Genomic DNA, 17,874 nt, shown 5'->3' with positions numbered 1-17,874 from the left:
GACAAATACAGTTATAATTCCACTTTTATGAAATATCTAGAATAGGAAATTTCATAGAGACATAAGTAGATTAGAAGTTACTAGGGGCTGAGGGCAAGGAGGAGATGGTAAGTAATTAATGGTTCCAGAATGTCTGTTTAAAATGATAAAGAAGTTTTGGAAATAGATGGTGATGGGCGCACAATTCTGTGAATGTAATTAATGCCACTGAACTGTACAAATGGACATAGTTAATATATTTTATGTTATATATATTTTACCACAACTTATAAAAATTAACTGCAATATACCAAAACCCACTGAATTGTATACTTTAAATCACTTTTTTAAATTTTTTTTATTTTTTTTACAGGGACAGAGAGTCAGAGAGAATGACAGATAGGGACAGACAGACAGGAACGATGAGAAGCATCAATCATCAGTTTTTCATTGCGACACCTTAGTTGTTCATTGAGTGATTTCTCATATGTGCCTTGACCAGGGGGCTACAGCAGACCGAGTGACCCCTTGCCTGAGCCGGCAACCCTGGGTCCAAGCTGGTGAGCTTTGCTCAAACCAGATAAGCCCGGACTCAAGCTGGCGACCTCGGAGTCTCGAACCTGGGTCCTTCCGCAACCCAGTCCGACACTCTATCCACTGCGCCACCGCCTGGCCAGGCTGAATTGTATACTTTAAATGGGTGAACTGTATGATATGTAAAGTGTATCTCAATAAAGCTGTTAAAAAAAAAAGAATCGGCCCTGGCCGGTTGGCTCAGTGGTAGAGCGTCGGCCTGGCGTGTAGGAGTCCCGGGTTTGATTCCCAGCCAGGGCACACAGGAGAAGCGCCCATCTGCTTCTCCACCCCTCCCCCTCTCCTTCCTCTCTGTTTCTCTCTTCCCTTCCTGCAGCCAAGGCTCCACTGGAGCAAAGTTTGCCCGGGTGCTGAGGATGGCTCTGTGGCCTCTGCCTCAGGCGCTAGAATGGCTCTGATTGCGACAGAGCAACGCCCCAAGATAGGCAGAGCACTGCCCCCTGGTGGGCGTGCCAGGTGGATCCCAGTTGGGTGCATGCAGGAGTCTGTCTGACTGCCTCCCCGGTTCCAGCTTTGGAAAAATACAAAAAAAAAAAAAAAAAAAAAAGAATCAGTAACTTGACTTAAACGCTATTTTTAAGTTCCCTCTAATCACTAAATTGTAAAATTTTTTTAAGATCTGAGAATAGATTATATTCCATAATTATTCCAAAATTAAATATCTAGGAAATCTCCAATTATGTTCCAAGTTTTGGGGTTTGGCTTAACATTTCAACAGAAGAGAATGGTATATAGTACTAGATAAGTGTCATTGTTGTTGTTATGATCACAATCATCCTCCTCTTTCTTAGATGAAGGCCATCATAGATATGAATAAACACTCAGAGAGGCTAAGTGATTTTCTCAATAAATGATCCAGCCAGATAATAAGAGCTGAAATTTGAACCTATGCTGGCCTAGCTCCAAAGCCCAGGCTGATACCATCCCAATCCATTCTACAGAACTGTTGGATGTACAGGTGTGATCACTCTTCTGCTCACTATAAATGAAATGGTACCATTTTACCTTGTACTTTTTTCCCTGCCGCCACATGGATAATGCATTTCAAAGCACTTTGAAAATGGGAAATCCTATTTAAATGTTAGAAGTTATTTAGAAAGTTGGCTTTAAGTGTTTTTGACAGTTGCAACTAAAATCAAGGCCCTAGTTTGAAAAATTTTATCACTGAACTTTCTTTTGTAAAGTCAAAGCCTTCAAGACAGTATTCAGAATTCAATAAATAGGTTTTACTCTGTAGATGAACAAAGCTTTAAAGAGAATGAGAACAGCAGCCAAGGACAGGACAAGGTTAGATATCTCATAAACCAAATAAATCAAAACCTTGACTTCCTAAGCTTTGAGCCATCTAGCATTTTATATTATGCTTAGCAGGGAAGTATGACAATGTTACTTTGATTTTTTGTTGATCCCGCTTAATTTCTGTATCCAGTTGCTTCCTTTTTTCATTTTCTTCTTGAAGTCTTTTTTGTAGCTGTACTTTTTGATATTTCATGTGGTCTACACTCTGCTCTAGTTCATTAGCTCGTTTCTCATTTTGGATAGAAAGTGATGCCAACTTCTTACTGTTTTCTTGCTTCTTCTGTAAGACCTGGAATCATATGGAATATTTCAAAAGAAAAAATTGCATCTCTCACAAACTTCAAGTAAACTTATACTTTTCATTCAATGACAGGAAAGGCACTTTGCCTAGATTTTAATTATTTTTTATTTTTGATAGGTTCACAATTGTTTTCAACAGTTCTACTTTTACAGTTGGGCAACCACCGTGACTTTGACCAGATATAAACAATGACGAGAATTCCTAATGCTGATAACAATAAAATTAATCTTGTTGCTTTTTATTAATATTTTAATTTAAAATATTATATGTACACGGTAAAAATTAAAACAATACAAAACTAAATTTATATTTAATTTTTATAGTAATTGCAATGCTGGAGCAAAATGATAAAACTAGCACTTTGGTGACTTTCCCACATCAATACAAGTACTGAAAATCTTGTTTAAAGGTGAGATAGGTTGCCATTGTCTTTTGTACTTACTGCAGATGCTCAAAAGTATACCAGTTAGCATTAAAATATTAACATACCATATAACTATATACATCTAAGACATAAAGAATACAATTTCAGAATTTTTAAATTCAAAAAAATTATTTTACAAACAAATAACTTCATTATACAAAAATAAACCCTAGTATTTCGATCTTTTAAATGGTATATGTTAAAATAATGAAAGCTGATATTGTCATTACAACAATGTGACACCGAATTATAGTTACTTTACCTTTCTAAACCTTAGCTTGTTCATTTATAAAGTAGGGTAAAAATACCCACTTAAAAGGATTAAATTATGATTAACACATACAAAACAACTGGTATGTATGTCACACTTTGTAGGCATCTAGCAACTGTCAAATTCATCTTCCTCCTCACCCCCACCACCATCCTCTTCATCTTCATCATCCCCTCCCCCATCAGTAGTGCATGGATAGGTCAAGGCACAGAAATGTCTAAAACCACACTGGGATCTTGCTTTGGTCCTCTGCTATATGAGATGTTTCTTTTGAACTTAAGTTCTGTATCTTTCCTTATCAGTACACTTAGCAGAAAAGAATATGGAACAAGAAACTTGGAAACAAAAGGAACATGGTAATTCATAGGCCCTATTAATAATCTTTTATTTAATTTTTTTATAAAAGAATTTTTTTTTTATAAAATGAATTTTAGGGCACACATGTGCCCATCTGGGGCTGATGCTCAAATCAAACGAGCTATCCTCAGCACCCAGGGTCGATGCTCAGACCAATCAAGCCACTCACTCACTGGCTGTGAGAAGGAAAGAGAGAGAGAAGGGAGAGATGGAGGGAAGAGAAGCAGATAGTTGCTTCTCTTTTGTGCCCTGACCGAGGATTAAGCCTAGGATGTCCGCATGCTGGGCCAACGCTCTATCCACTGAGCTAACCAGCTAGGGCCTCATTTAATCTTTTAATCTCAAACATTATAATTGTGTAAGATATAGAGCACAAAAATAATCTTTGCTAAATCCATAAACAAGGCTTAAACAGTAGATGTAGAAGATAAATAACCTCCTTAGAAAAACAGTAATTCTGGTTATTACATATTGAGTATAAGAATTATAATCAGGGTCCTGGCCGGTTAGTTCAGTCTGTCAGAGCCTCATCCTAAAAGGCCACGGTTACAGGTTCAATCCTGGTCAGAGAATAAACATGAAACAACCAATGAATGTATAAGTAAGAGGAACAACAAATGAATGCGTTTCTCTCTTCCTCTCTCTTTTTCTCTCTCCTCCCCCCTCTTCTCCTCTCTCTGTCTTTCTAAACTCAATCAATAAAAGAAAACTTTAAAAAAAACCATAATCAGAATTGAAGCTAGGATGTAAAACTATGAAATTACAAATAAAATTTTTAAATAAACACAAAGAAAATATCTTGCTTTGTTCTACTGCTTTGTTAAAATGCGTACTTCATTAGGCATCACAGCCTTAATTAAAAGGGTCAAGGAGGAAGGCCCTGCCAGGTAGCTCAGTTGATTAAAGCACTGTCCCCATACACCGAGGTTGTGGGTTTGACTCCTGGTCAGGTCCCTTCCCTACAAGCATCAACCAAAAAATGCATTAATGAGTGGAACAAATTGATGTTTCCTCTATCTTTCCCCTTTCTCTCTCTAAAATTGACTAATAATTTAAAAAAAAACTTTATAAAGGGTCAAACAAAAAAGAATTGATTCCAAGACTCTCTGAGGTGAACTGCTAAGTGAAAAGTATTCGAAGGCAGTGGACAGTGTCCACATTCTCCTTTTCTCAGTGCATATACTTTCAAGTCATTACTTTAACTTGGTGCTGACTTGAGGCTACTTGGGTAAAAAACTTCAGTGGTGATGTCCAGATGTTTGAAATGTCATTACAAAACGCTAGGAGGAGGGATCCTGGAGGGCTGTTCACCTCTGCATTCCCACGTAAACTAGGACCTGGCACACAGGAGGTATGCAGTGAATACTTACTTCCTTGAAAGAAAGTAACTGGAACAGTTTTAAAAATAAAGAATACTCTGAATAGATTACCTACAACTCCATTCTACCCACAGTGGAAATGGTAGAAAGCAATGAATTATAAATGAAAAGTAAAAAAGCATTCTAGCAAACTCATTATAATCAGACCGCACCAAAAGCAAATGAGAATGGCTTCATTACACAAAATCTCTGTAAAAAAAAAAAAAATCTCTGTAATGAAAAAGTTCTCATACAGCTGTATATTGAACTGTAGCTATTTCTAAGGTTATATCTATTATAAATCCAGCATAGGAAATTAAGAATAAGATAAAGTACCCAAAGTTATTAACCTTTCTTCAACCATCCAGTTATGGTTTGAGAAGAATGAAATAGCCATCATTTTTGTTGGCTATCTACAAAGTGCCATACATACACCAGATTTTTTTTTTTAATATATGCAAGACAGAGACAGAGAGAGAGATACACAGAGGGAGAGATAGGAGCAGAGACACAGAAAGGGAGACAAGAAGCATCAATTCTTCATGGCAGCACCTTATTCATTGATTGCTTTCTCATATGTGCCTTTATGGGGGGGGGGGTTAGCCAAGGCAGTGACCCCTTGCTCATCCAGCAACCTTGGACTTCAAGCCAGCAACCTTTAAACTCAAGCCAGTGACCATGGGTCATGTCTATAATCCCACACTCAAGCCGGTGACTCCGCACTCAAGCCAGCGACCTTGGAGTTTCAAACCTGGGTCCTCTGCATCCCAGGCCAATACTCTATCCACTGCACCACCACCTGGTCAGGCAGTATCCAGATATTTTATATTTATTAATTAAGCATTGATCTTTTGTCCTTCAGAAAAAGAAACTATTTCTGTAGTTACATTTATTCTGACCTCAGGTTTTTGATAAAAATATTAGAATAATATACCTCTTGAATGCAGAAATATATTACAGATCAAAATTATGTAAACCTACCAGCATTCTGAAAAAGAGAAGTTGCATTCTAGTTTGTCTTGCTGGTAAAAACTGAATCCTATTTCTTTCCTAACTAGGTACAAGAATCCTCAAAAGCAGAAAGCTTTAAATAGGTTTCTCAATTACATTCTAAAATTACCTGGACTTTCAGCTTTGCAGCATCCATCTTTTTACGGAACTCCCTCTGTAATTTTACTTTCAAAGCAACATCAGAAAGATCTTTGTTTTCCAGTTCTTGTAGCTGCTTTTCTGTCTCAATTAATTCCACTTTCGCCTGTTCTGCTTCGTTCGCAAGTTTTGTTACTCTCAGAGAATACTGTTTGCTTACAGACTTGGCATCATTACCTTCACCATAATAATAATAGTAATAACAATTATAAATTATATTTTTTAAAAACTAAGTAAAACATCAGAAACATAAAAATGCTCTACTCTTAAATCCAGCTGGGCACTGTGACTATTTAAGATATCACATTAAAAACCCACGTGCCCCACCCATTCCCATCAAACACAACTTGCCACCTGGCCTCTTAGTAATTAGTTCCTTAAGGACTGTTTCCATCTGGTGCCACTCAATCTTCATACTGGTCTTTTTTGTGTTTTAGTGTCATGTTTTAGATTTTCTGAATGTGTAGTTTAGCTCTGCTGGCATCAAAATCTAGTTAATAAGTATATTTGGGATGACTCTGGCCGCTTATTTACTACAGTTCAACTTCTTGTTACCCATAATCTGTCTTTGATTTTTTATTTTACTATTAGAAAAAATTTTCAACATACGAAAAGAAAGGAAATAATACAACTAACCCCCATCACCCCAATTCAGGAATTATCAAGATTTTGTTACAGTTGCTTCATCATTTTTGCTTAAAGCAGGCGTCCCCAAACTATGGCCCGCAGGCCACATGCGGCCCCCTGAGGCCATTTATCCGGCCCCCGCTGCGCTTCCAGAAGGGGCACCTCTTTCATTGGTGTTCAGTGAGAGGAGCACTGTATGTGGCGGCCCTCCAACGGTCTGAGGGACAGTGAATTGGCCCCCTGTGTAAAAAGTTTGGGGACCCCTGGTAAAGCCTTGGCTGGTTAGCTCAGTCTGTTAGAGCAGTGGTCCCCAACCATTTTTGGGCCACGGACCGGTTTAATGTCAGAAAATATTTTCACAGACCGGCCTTTAGGGTGGGATGGATAAATGTATCACGTGACCGAGACAAGTGTCAAGAGTGAGTCTTAGATGGCTGTAACAGAGAGAATCTGGTCATTTTTTAAAAATAAAACATCGTTCAGACTTAAACATAAATAAAACGGAAATAATGTAAGTTATCTATTCTTTCTCTGAGGACCGGTACCAAATGGCCCACGAACCAGTACCGGTCTGCGGCCCAGGGTTGGGGACCACTGTGCCAGAGCATTGTCCTGAAATGCCAAGGATGTAGGTTCGATTCCTGTCGGGGCACATACAGGAAGCAAACTAATGATAGACAACTAAATAGAGTGACAAATGAATGTTTCTCTCTCTCTCCCTTCCTCTCTGTTTCTCTTAAATCAATCAATAAATAACTTTTTTAAAAGGAAATACTTTTTTATTTAAATAAAAATAGGCCCTGGCCGGTTGGCTCAGTGGTAGAGCATCGGCCTGGCGTGTGGAAGTCCCGGTTCAATTCCCAGTCAGGGCACATAGGAGAGGTGCCCATCTACTTCTCCACCCTTCCTCCTCTCCTTTATCTCTCTCTCTCTTCCCTTCCAAAGCCAAGGCTCCACTGGAGCAAAGCTGGCCCGGGCACTGAGGATGGCTCCATGGCCTCCACCTCAGGCACTAGAATGGCTCCAGTTGCAATGGAGCAACACCCCAGATGGGCAGAGCATTGCCCCCTAGTGGGCTTGCTGGGTGGATCCCGGTCAGGCACATCCGGGAGTCTGTCTCTCTGCCTCCCTGCTTCTCACTTCAGAAAAATATAAATAAATAAATAAATAAATAAATAAATAAATAAATAAATAAATGGGGGAAAAGGTAAATAAAATTGCTTAAAAATTATAAAGCAATCCCAGATGTTATATCTCACCTATATATATTTCAATGGACATCTATACAAAATATGAACATAACCAAAAAGTCATAATCACACCAACAATATTAATACCCACCAGTCCCTATTAAAACTTCCTCCATTGTTTCAAAGTGTCAAAATTGGTTTGTTTCAATCATGACCCAAACAAGGTCCATGATACATCTGATTGATCTGATTGTTACATCTTCTAAGAGCCTTTTTTTTTCTTTTTTGAGAGAGGCAGGGAGAGAAAGAGACAGGAACATAGAGCTGCTCCTGTGTGTGCCCTGACCGGGGAATCAAACCAGCCATCTCCATGCTCCAATGACACTACAACCAACCAAGCTATCCGGCCAGGGCTTAGCTTTTATTGATTTTTAGAGAGACAGAAAGAGGAAAGGAGAGATAGGGAAGAGGTAAGGGAAGCATTCATTTGTTGTTCTACTCAGTCGTGCAATCTTTGGTTGTTTCCTGTGTGTGCCCTGACCAAGGATTGAATCCACAACTTTGTCATTTCAGAATGACGCTCTTAACCAATTGAGCTAACTAGCCAGGGCAAGAACATTTTAATCTAGAGCTGGACCCCTCCTTTTTCATTCCATTGAACTTGTTAAAGATGAATTCTTTTTAAATGCTTTTCTTATTATAATATTTAGAACACAGAGAAAAGTGGAATAAGATATTTCTATATCTATTTTCATTCAGAACCCAGCTACTGAACCTAAAAACTTGGTTTTGATTGGTTCTGAATAGTCACCTGTCCCTGAACTAGACTAGCAAACTCGTGGCAGTGGGAAGTAAGAGTCCAGAGCTCACGGGATGAATAATCGCCAGGGACAGTTACACTAAAAATCTCTTAAGGTTTTAATAAAAAGTAGCTATTGAACCAAATGTACTGTGAATTGTCTTCTGGCTCTACAACTCTGTCATTATTTGACTAACTGTAAAATACACACGACTACTATATTTCAATGAATCTAAACCCAAAAAAGTATTCAATACACCAATATTTTATAACAACTAAGAAAGAAGGTACAGTGCCAATTAACCAATGACATGATAAAATTATAAGGTACATCTTGATTTCAGAGATATTAAAATGTAGAAATGTGTATTAGAATTGATGTCATACAGCATAGTCAGTTATTAGTGTTGGCTGAAGTATAACAGTTGCCATTTGGGAGAAATCTTCAGAGGCACCTCTGAAAAGTAAGCACACATTGACCCGTTTGCTAGTCACCATCTCTAAGGGTCCTTAAGACAGCTCCAAGTAACACTTCGTTCTAATGACTAAGAAGAGGCCTTCTCTGTGTAAGTTCAGGTATCCTCTATATTAAGGCTTTTTTAGTGATATATTCCATGATGGGATAACCTATCTGAAAGAAAATCATTCATTCCAGAAGGGTAAATATCCTCAATTTCCACAGGCAGTGCCCTGAAATCTTGGAGAAGCTATTTAAATCCAGTTCCTGGATACTCCTAAGAGAGATCACTGGCACTGATGCTGCCTGTAAGGAAAGAGCATGATCAAATTCAATCAGCCATCTGGGATACCGGAGCTGGGACAATACCTAGCACACGCACCACTACGAATGAGGAAGGAAAATGCTCTGGGACAGCAACTAGGGAGAGGCGGTTAAGAAAGGAGGGCCAGCAGCCAGAAGGCAGGTATGCAGGAAAGAAGGAGGAAGTGGGAAGGAGGTTCCCTTTGCTGGCAGAGAGTTGGACCTACCACAATTCATGGCATTTGGGTGTGATTATAGCCTTGGATTGAAGAAAAGAAAGATAATATTTCTTTCAGTTCCCCTAAATGTGAACAGAGAGTTGTTTTTCATTGGAGTTGGGGAAAGGAAATGCTAATGTCTCTTATTTCTTCAATTCTTAATTGAATTTCAAAGCAGTCAAGACTCATACTTTGAGTGCATTGGGAGAGGGGCACAAAAAGCTTGAGCCATGCTTTTCAGGGCAAGCCCAATGCAGCTGAGGCTGAGGAGAGGAAGTGGTGCATATCCCCGTCCTGGCAGACACCGGGGACCAAGGGGAAGAGCTAAAAGCTTGGCTTACTCAAGAAAACAGCTCTCAAGAACATATTCTTACATCTTCAGAGAAATGAAAATTAACTACATTTAAAATATAAAGTTTATGATTACTGTTAAAAATGAACTATCAAAGAAAATAAAGATTAATAATTTAAAATAAATATTAGAATGAGTTAGGAAACACCTCAGACATATTCCCAGATGCCTAATATAATGTTTCTTTCAAAGTGGCAAAAAAACAGCTTCAACACAGCACAGAATTCATACTGGTTAGAACAATTTGTAGATGAATCCCACTACAACAATATTCTGTAATATTGGCGCTAGAATACAACTTGTTATACCAAATTCCAGGCTACAATGGCTAGTCCTAAGCATCAAAAACTAAAGAAAATGTTACATCAGGGACAATTTTAGAAGCTTTTGCTTCTTATATAAACTGGTTTACAGGATACTATTACCTGTTTTCATTAATTCTTTAATCAGATCTTCCTTCATATTGATGTTAATTGTCAGTTCTCTAATTTTTTGTTTAGCTTCAGTAAGTATGAGTTCTGAATTCTTTAATTTTTGCAAATTCAACTCTTGACTCTCCTGGAGACATTCAATCTTTAAATCTTTAAAATAAAAGAAACAAAGCTGAGAAATAAAACTATCTGCTTATAAAATATCCAACAGAAGTAGAATTAAAAAAGCCAAGTGAACAGAGAAGCAATCTGGAAGAAATCAGAGGAAGGGACAAACTAAGACAGTGCAGGTGAAGAGAGGGAAAAATACAGGACAATTGGGGCTTTAGTTTTGATACAGTTTTTCACTGCCCTTATATGTTCTGCAATTTGAATTTTTAATTAGAGTTAAAGGTATAAAATATCCAGGTGGGTAGAGTTGAATTTTTTTCCTATTAACTTTTAGTCTTACTGTAACCAAAGAATGTAGTCTATATCAGACTACTAGAGTGTAGGCCAGCACTGTTTGTTATTTTCTTACCCCAGAACCTAAATCAACTATGTCACTGTTCAGTTTAGCTGATCTTTTTTTTTCATAGCGAGATTTGCCCAGTGAAGAAGTTAGTGCACCAATTTATATTGTGGCTTAAGTTTCTTACCTGGTTGTAAACCAGTAACAAACAGTTCAAGAATGGCAATCTGACTAGTACTTATCTATTTTACTTACTCATTTTTAAATTGATTTCAGCTTTGTGACATACAGGTAATGGTTTGTTAAACATTACATGCACATGCTCTTTAAAAAGGCTATTTTCCCTGACCTGTGGTGGTGCAGTGGATAAAACGTCGACCTGGAAATGCTGAGGTCGCCGGTTCGAAACCCTGGGCTTGCCTGGTCAAGGCACATATGGGAGTTGATGCTTCCAGCTCCTCCCCCCTTCTCTCTCTCGCTGTCTCTCTCTCCTCTCTCTCTCTCTCTCTCTCTCTCCCTCTCCTCTCTAAAATGAATAAATTAAAAAAATTTTTTTAAAAGGCTATTTTCATAGAGTAGTACTTATCATGTTACTTACATTCTCTATACTTTTATTTTTTGTGCTTTTACCACTCATAGGCCAAGATAAATAAGTTACAGTGTCCTACTATAGTTTTTGGAACATAAACATTTTATGCTGTTATGCATCAAATAATGCGTATTCAAATATTATGAGCACCCATGGACTACGGCTCCAATGCCAAGGGTACATCACTAATGGAAGGCCTGGGTGACAGGGAAGCAGGAAAGCAGGCACCTAGTAGTCACACAAGAAGTATTTTAAAGCAGTCAAGAGTACAATGCATACCAACTTAGGTTTGAATGTAAACCTCCATTCTGAGAGATTTAGCCTACAATCTAGCCAGAATTGACTGGTGGAAATTTTTTTTTTTTATTAAGAAGTAAAGAGGAATAAAAATTAGAGACAGAACAGAGAACATAAAGGAAGTTCTACCAACCAGGAAAACACTCCCAGCAAGTTCCCATCTTTAAGAATTCCTAGATGTTTCTTAACTTACTGACTAAAGAAAAAGGGAAGGGTCTTATAAACGTTAGATGTAAATTACTTAAGAAAGTCTGTGTACCTTCATCCTCCAGACTTGACTTCTCTGTTTGATCGTGAGTATCATTCACCTCAACAAGAGAACAAACAGTGCCTGGTTTCTGAGTCCATGAACGGCTTCTAAAAAAAGAAAGATCAGGATCAAAGGTAACTTGTCAGTTAGTGTTTGCTAATCTGCTCTCAAATTAGTTTCCCCAAAAAGTGACAGTGATGTTAAAAGAATCATTAATTATACAAAATAAACAGAATTTTACTAATATTCCCACCCATGTTGCAGCCAGTGGGAAATACACTGTTGCCACAGTGGGAAAAGAATCAGGAAATCCAAAACCAGTCTCTCTGAAAATTAAAACCCAACAACTATAAAAGCTCTAAAAGCAAAAATATTTTTTAATTATAAGACTGATGACTGGTGTTCAAACACTGGTTTCATAATACATTTGTTGACAGTACATTTAGCAAAAACTACCTTCTGCTTTTAAATAGAAAAGATACATTTGAATGAGAAAAACATCTATATACACTTATTGCATCATAAAATTATTAGATCTGTCTGTATTTAACATACCTAAATTCAGCTTTCTGTGGGCCTTCTGATCCTTCATCATCACTGTTATCAGAAAACTGGCAGTGGAGGACTTTATCTTGTTCTTCTATGTGACAGAGGAGTATCTGACTTCGTGTTCGAAATCCAGCAACTACTCGATCCAGAGAGTGTACAGAAGGACTTGTGTAGACCTTACAAGTGATTCACCCACCCAACAATAATAAAAAAGTGATTTTTAAAATGTCTATTTTATTTTATTAGTCAAAATGTTTTTAAGAGGCTATTAAATAAGTACTCTTAAAATATCATCACTGAAAGTATGCATTGCCTCTCAATGATGTTGATATTCATTTCACAATAAATATTGTTTGTTCTGCCTCATGGACACATACTTCTTTCAGAATTATACAGCTCTTCTTCTGAAAAGTTCTTCTATCCTCAACTATAGCTTAATGGAAAATAGTATCCAAAGATGAAACCAAGGAGAGGCACAAGGGAAAACATCCCAGCTCTTAAACAGCACAGGCACTCCCCGGTGAATGCGAAGCCCGCTTAGTGCAAAAAGAGGCAACTGTTTTGCAGCCCAGCAATCTTCCCAGTTTCGAACACTTGGAGAATCATAGTGTTGCTTCAGGCTCTGCGTCCCCCGCCAACCCAAATCCACCAAAGGAAGAAATCCAGAGCCATCACCACCACTCCCTCTGCTAAGGCAAATATTCTCAATTTGGAAATCCAAATGTTTTTACACTACATGTAGTGATTAGGCATAGTTGAATTAATACTCTAGTGACATACTTAGTATGTATCATAGGATAATTAGATGTTTATGAGCTAGTCTGAGAACTTTCTATATTATAACATGCTTAAGTTCTCAAAAACTGAGAACCTTAAGTTCTCAAAAAATGAGCTTGGAAAACAACAATGAATTAGAAATTGCCTTTATACTTTTATTCTAGTTTCTGTAACCAAGTATTTCTTTTCACCACCTCTCTGTAATCAAATTTCAAAGTAATTTTGCAAAAATGGTAAGTAATAAAATCTTAGAGGAGACATTCAATTTATTAATATAAATTATTATAAGCTATCAAAATCATAATATATAGTGAAATGTGTATATCACAAGGTGTTCAAGATTCACTTGACATAAGATTCCTCATGTATCCCCTCCCGGAAATGCTTACCTGATTCTTTGGTATCTGATTTTTGTGCCTCAACTGTTGGTCACCTTATAAGACCATCTGTCACATCAGCACCATGATGGATAGGGGATTAAGCTTCCTAGGTGACCTCCCAATTATGGAGTTTGGGGGAGGAACTATTTACAGAAGAACCAACTCAAGAAGTATTTTTCTAACCAGTACAATGTACCCGGGTTGGCCATTTGCCTCACACCTGACAGACACCAAGACTTCTCTTTGTCAGGGTGGTGGGGGAGAGGGATTATTTCAGTAGCAAATAAAATTTTTTTTTGTTCAGAGTCAAATTTTGTTCTCTGAGATTCTAACTGATTTTAAAACTACTACTTATAAAGAAAAGAAATGACTCAGCTTAATATAATAAACACCAAATAAACTCTGCTATAATGAGTAACATTTAGCAAATTAATTCTTTAACAGTCATTCTACCCAACACAATGGTTCCTTGACCTTTCCAGGATCGTAAAGCCTTCTATAATCTGGTCTCTTCCTACCTATGTACTGGGTCCTGCTTCCCACAGTTGCTTCCATAGTTCCCGGTTGGAGATATTTTAGCATTTTCAACCATACCCCAATAGTACTGATCACATGTAAATATTCAAATAAGCTAACTAATAATTCAGGTAACAGAGGTGTATCCAATTAGAAGTCTATTTTTTTTAACCATTTTTCCCCCAGAATTACATAGCCACAGGGCTAGAGAGAATTTTAAGGTTACTGAGTTCAACTATCCATTCCATGTTTGACTCTCATCTAAAATATTGCAAATTACCATTTAACCTGCTGACACACATACACTGGGGGGCCCTCACAAGACCTCTCAGATCATCTTTAGCAGTTCTCACTAATAAACTCCTCTCTTTATTCCCTTAGCACTTCTCATTGGTCCCAATTCTAAAGTCAAAGTCTCACAGTAATGATAAACATTCAAATATTTGAAAAGTCATCATGTCCCCTCTGAATCAGACTAAATCTAGAGGTACTTCAGAGTCTCCCCAACATCCTCAGCAACTTGATGTTTTTCTAAAAATAATCTAATGTGATTTAAAGTGCTGTACCCAGACCTGAATGTAACATGCTAAATGCCCATATGATAAGAGAATCTCCTCTCATCAGTGATGCACTTGATTTTGTTTCATCTCATTCACCAGATTGTGGCTTCCATATATTTAACTCTGTAGTTTCAATTGAGAGTTCTGCAAGATTCATGAGACTTTATGTGTCATTTTTTTGTTTTTTTTTGTTTTTTTTTTTTTGTATTTTTCTGAAGCTGGAAAGGGGAGAGACAGTCAGACAGACTCCCGCATGCGCCCGACCGGGATCCACCCGGCATGCCCACCAGGGGCGAGGCTCTGCCCACCAGGGGGCGATGCTCTGCCCCTTCGGGGCATCGCTGTGTCGCGACCAGAGCCACTCTAGCGCCTGGGCAGAGGCCAAGGAGCCATCCCCAGCGCCAGGGCCATCTTTGCTCCAATGGAGCCTTGGCTGCGGGAGGGGAAGAGAGAGACAGAGAGGAAGGAGGGGGTGGGGGGTGGAGAAGCAAATGGGCACTTCTCCTATGTGCCCTGGCCGGGAATCGAACCCGGGTCCCCCGCACGCCTGGCCGACGCTCTACCGCTGAGCCAACCGGCCAGGGCGTGTGTCATTTTTGCTACCGTACAGTTGGTGTATTCTATGGAAGGAGTCCCTTAGCTAGAAAAGAAACTTGGTCAAAGTTCACCCAAATCTCCTGTGTTTTGCTGTGTTCACTCTTCACCATGAGCAACTATGTGTGCAAGTAATTTTAAAATAGCAAAAAAAATTATTTTTTGAGAAGAAATGGCCTTTACCATGAGAGCTAAAATCCTAATAAAGACTGAAAAGACTATTTAACCTATAGCGTGGAATTATGCACAGAAATTTTATGACTCACAAAAAAGTAATTCATTCATGAAAAAAAAAAGATTTTACAAATATTCCACTTTTATGAATCTGTGGAGATTCCAGAAGGTTTTAAAATATATCCCTTTAACTACATCAGACTAAGAAACTTTTGCACAGCAAGAGAAACTGACAACAAAATAAACAGACAGCCAACTAAATGGGAGATGATATTTTCAAACAACAGCTCAGATAAGGGCCTAATATCCAAAATACACAAAGAACTCACAAAACTCAGCAACAAATAAGCAAACAATCCAATAAAAAAATGGGAAGAGGACATGTACAGACACTTCTCCCAGGAAGAAATACAAATGGCCAATTGATATATGAAAAGATGCTCATCTTCACTAGCTATTAGAGAAATGCAAATCAAAACTACAGTGAGATACCACCTCACACCTGTTAGATTAGCTATTATCAATAAGACAGGTAATAACAAGTGTTGGAGAAGCTGTGGAGAAAAAGGAACCCTGATTCACTGTTGGTGGGAATGTAAAGTAGTACAACCACTATGGAAGAAAGTATGGTGGTTCCTCAAAAAATTAAGAATAGAACTACCAAATGATCCAGCAATACCTCTACTGGGTATTGCCGGGGTCCAGCCCCGGGGGGGATCCAGGGGTCCCACAGGAGGAGACGGCGTCGGCGAAAATCGAGTGAGAGAGCCGAATTCTTTTCTTTCTCTTTATTCTCTGGTTAGCATTTACTGCCAGGCATCTCTCTCAAATGCTAGTATAGGTCCCTTTTTATACACACACTAAGTTACAATTACATGGTGTTAATTATTGCTTCTGTTTCACTATGTTTACATGTTTCCGGATAAAGTTAATTTATATCTATAAATTACAAACCAGGTAGCAAATCATTCAAAGTACAAAATAGTGCACTTGCATAGCGATAATAACATCGGTAAAAGCTTTTAAAGTATTAGTACTAATAGTTAACTAACTTTACTGCTGTTGTGAGTCAAGGGGCAGAGAGAGATTAGCAGACGAAATCATTAAGGACTAACAATGGACCACTGCTTGCTCAGGTAAATGGCTTTGAGTTTAAGCAGTGTCCTACTTTTTCTCACAAGATTCTAAAAGGCTTGCCTATAAAGAAATTGACATAACATTAAGAGTAGCTTTCACCCAAAGATATACAGAGTGCACTTGCAAGATAGCCTAGTAGCAACATAATTTCAGAAGACATTAACTGTTATTATTTCTATGGATTCCCCTACATTTCTCTCATTATCAAAAAATCTTGGAAAGCATATAAATCTCATGAGAACATCTCATTGAGAAAGCCTAGCAATTGCCTTTAGTCAAAAGACAATTCTCTTAGTAAAACATTCTTTTCTTGCTGACTGCGCTCTCATCCTAGGCCACACAATGGGCCATTCTACTATACCTTACCTAAGATACTATTGTCTAGTCAAATATTTATTATATTTAAACACTAATTAAGTTCTGACTCTATTCTTCTTAGAGTGTACCACTATCTGCAGATCAAATACGCAAGAAGAAAGGAATTTTTCTTTACTCCATCACATGAAAAGGCTAGGGAGGAAAAATGTTGAATTAAGTGAAGGCCGAAAGGTGCTCTGTGCACAGCCACGGCCTCCTACCCATTCACAAGTCACAATCTATTCTTTCTAACATGATTAAGAAGGAATTCTCCTACAAACTTAACGCTTTACGAGGGATATCATAGCCAGCCTCTTATGTCTATGAGCCCAGTTCAAGGGGCTTATAGGCCTTTCTGTGGAACTCACACCCTCTGTCTCATTTCCAAAGAAATTACTACAAATCTACAGGGAAAGCACGGTACTATTATCCCTGTGCCATAAATAATAGCACACACCCAGAAGAGGGGGGATATAAGGCCAGATTAATTCAAAAAGTCAAAGGGGGAAGTATCGTTGTGTCTCTCCTTTGGGTGACTTCGTCAACCCGCAGCCATTGGTCTTCTCTGCTGTGACTTTGTCAATCAGCAGTTTTTGATCTTCTTCTGCTGTGACCTTGTCAGCCAGCAGTTGTGGGTCTTCTCCTGCTGTGACCTTGTCAGCCAGCAGTTGTTGATCGGCTCCCAACAGGGTATATACCCCCAAAACTCAAAAACACTGGTACGTAAAGACACATGCAGACCTATGTTCACTGCAGCATTGTTCATGGTGGCCAAGACATGGAAACAACCAAAAAGCCCTTCAATAGATGACTGGATAAAGAAAATATGGGACATATATACTATGGAATACTACTCAGCCATAAGAAATGATGACATTGGATCATTTACAACAACATGGATGGACCTAGATAACATTATACTGAGTAAATCAGAAAAAACTAAAAACCGTATGATTCCATACATAGGTGGGACACAAAATTGAGACTCATGGACATGGACAAGACTGCGGTGGTTACCAGGGGGAAGAAAAGGGAGGAGAGGGAGGGGGTGGTGGGAGGGGAAGGGGCATAAAGAAAACCAAATAGAAGGTGATGGAGGACAATTGGACTTTGGGTGATGGGTATACAACATAA

General features: G+C 38.4%; 1 protein-coding gene across 4 annotated transcripts in view; it reads right to left on the bottom strand.

Annotated features, from left to right (window-relative positions):
* Window positions 1-17,874, bottom strand: part of KIF27 (kinesin family member 27) — a 90,109-nt gene that overhangs the window by 36,838 nt on the left and 35,397 nt on the right. For all 4 annotated transcript variants that reach the window (XM_066367896.1, XM_066367898.1, XM_066367897.1 and 1 more), the window contains 5 exons: window positions 12,252-12,421; window positions 11,706-11,803; window positions 10,104-10,259; window positions 5,704-5,909; window positions 1,964-2,161 (listed from right to left, as the gene is read on the bottom strand). In XM_066367896.1, coding sequence (XP_066223993.1) covers window positions 1,964-2,161; window positions 5,704-5,909; window positions 10,104-10,259; window positions 11,706-11,803; window positions 12,252-12,421 — 828 coding nt within the window. The remainder of the gene's footprint in view (window positions 1-1,963; window positions 2,162-5,703; window positions 5,910-10,103; window positions 10,260-11,705; window positions 11,804-12,251; window positions 12,422-17,874) is intronic.

This window comes from Saccopteryx leptura, chromosome 2 (assembly GCF_036850995.1).
Source record: "Saccopteryx leptura isolate mSacLep1 chromosome 2, mSacLep1_pri_phased_curated, whole genome shotgun sequence".
NCBI lineage: Eukaryota > Metazoa > Chordata > Mammalia > Chiroptera > Emballonuridae > Saccopteryx > Saccopteryx leptura.
The sequence above is the reverse complement of the archived record's forward strand: the minus strand, read 5'-3'. Positions and strand labels throughout refer to the sequence as shown.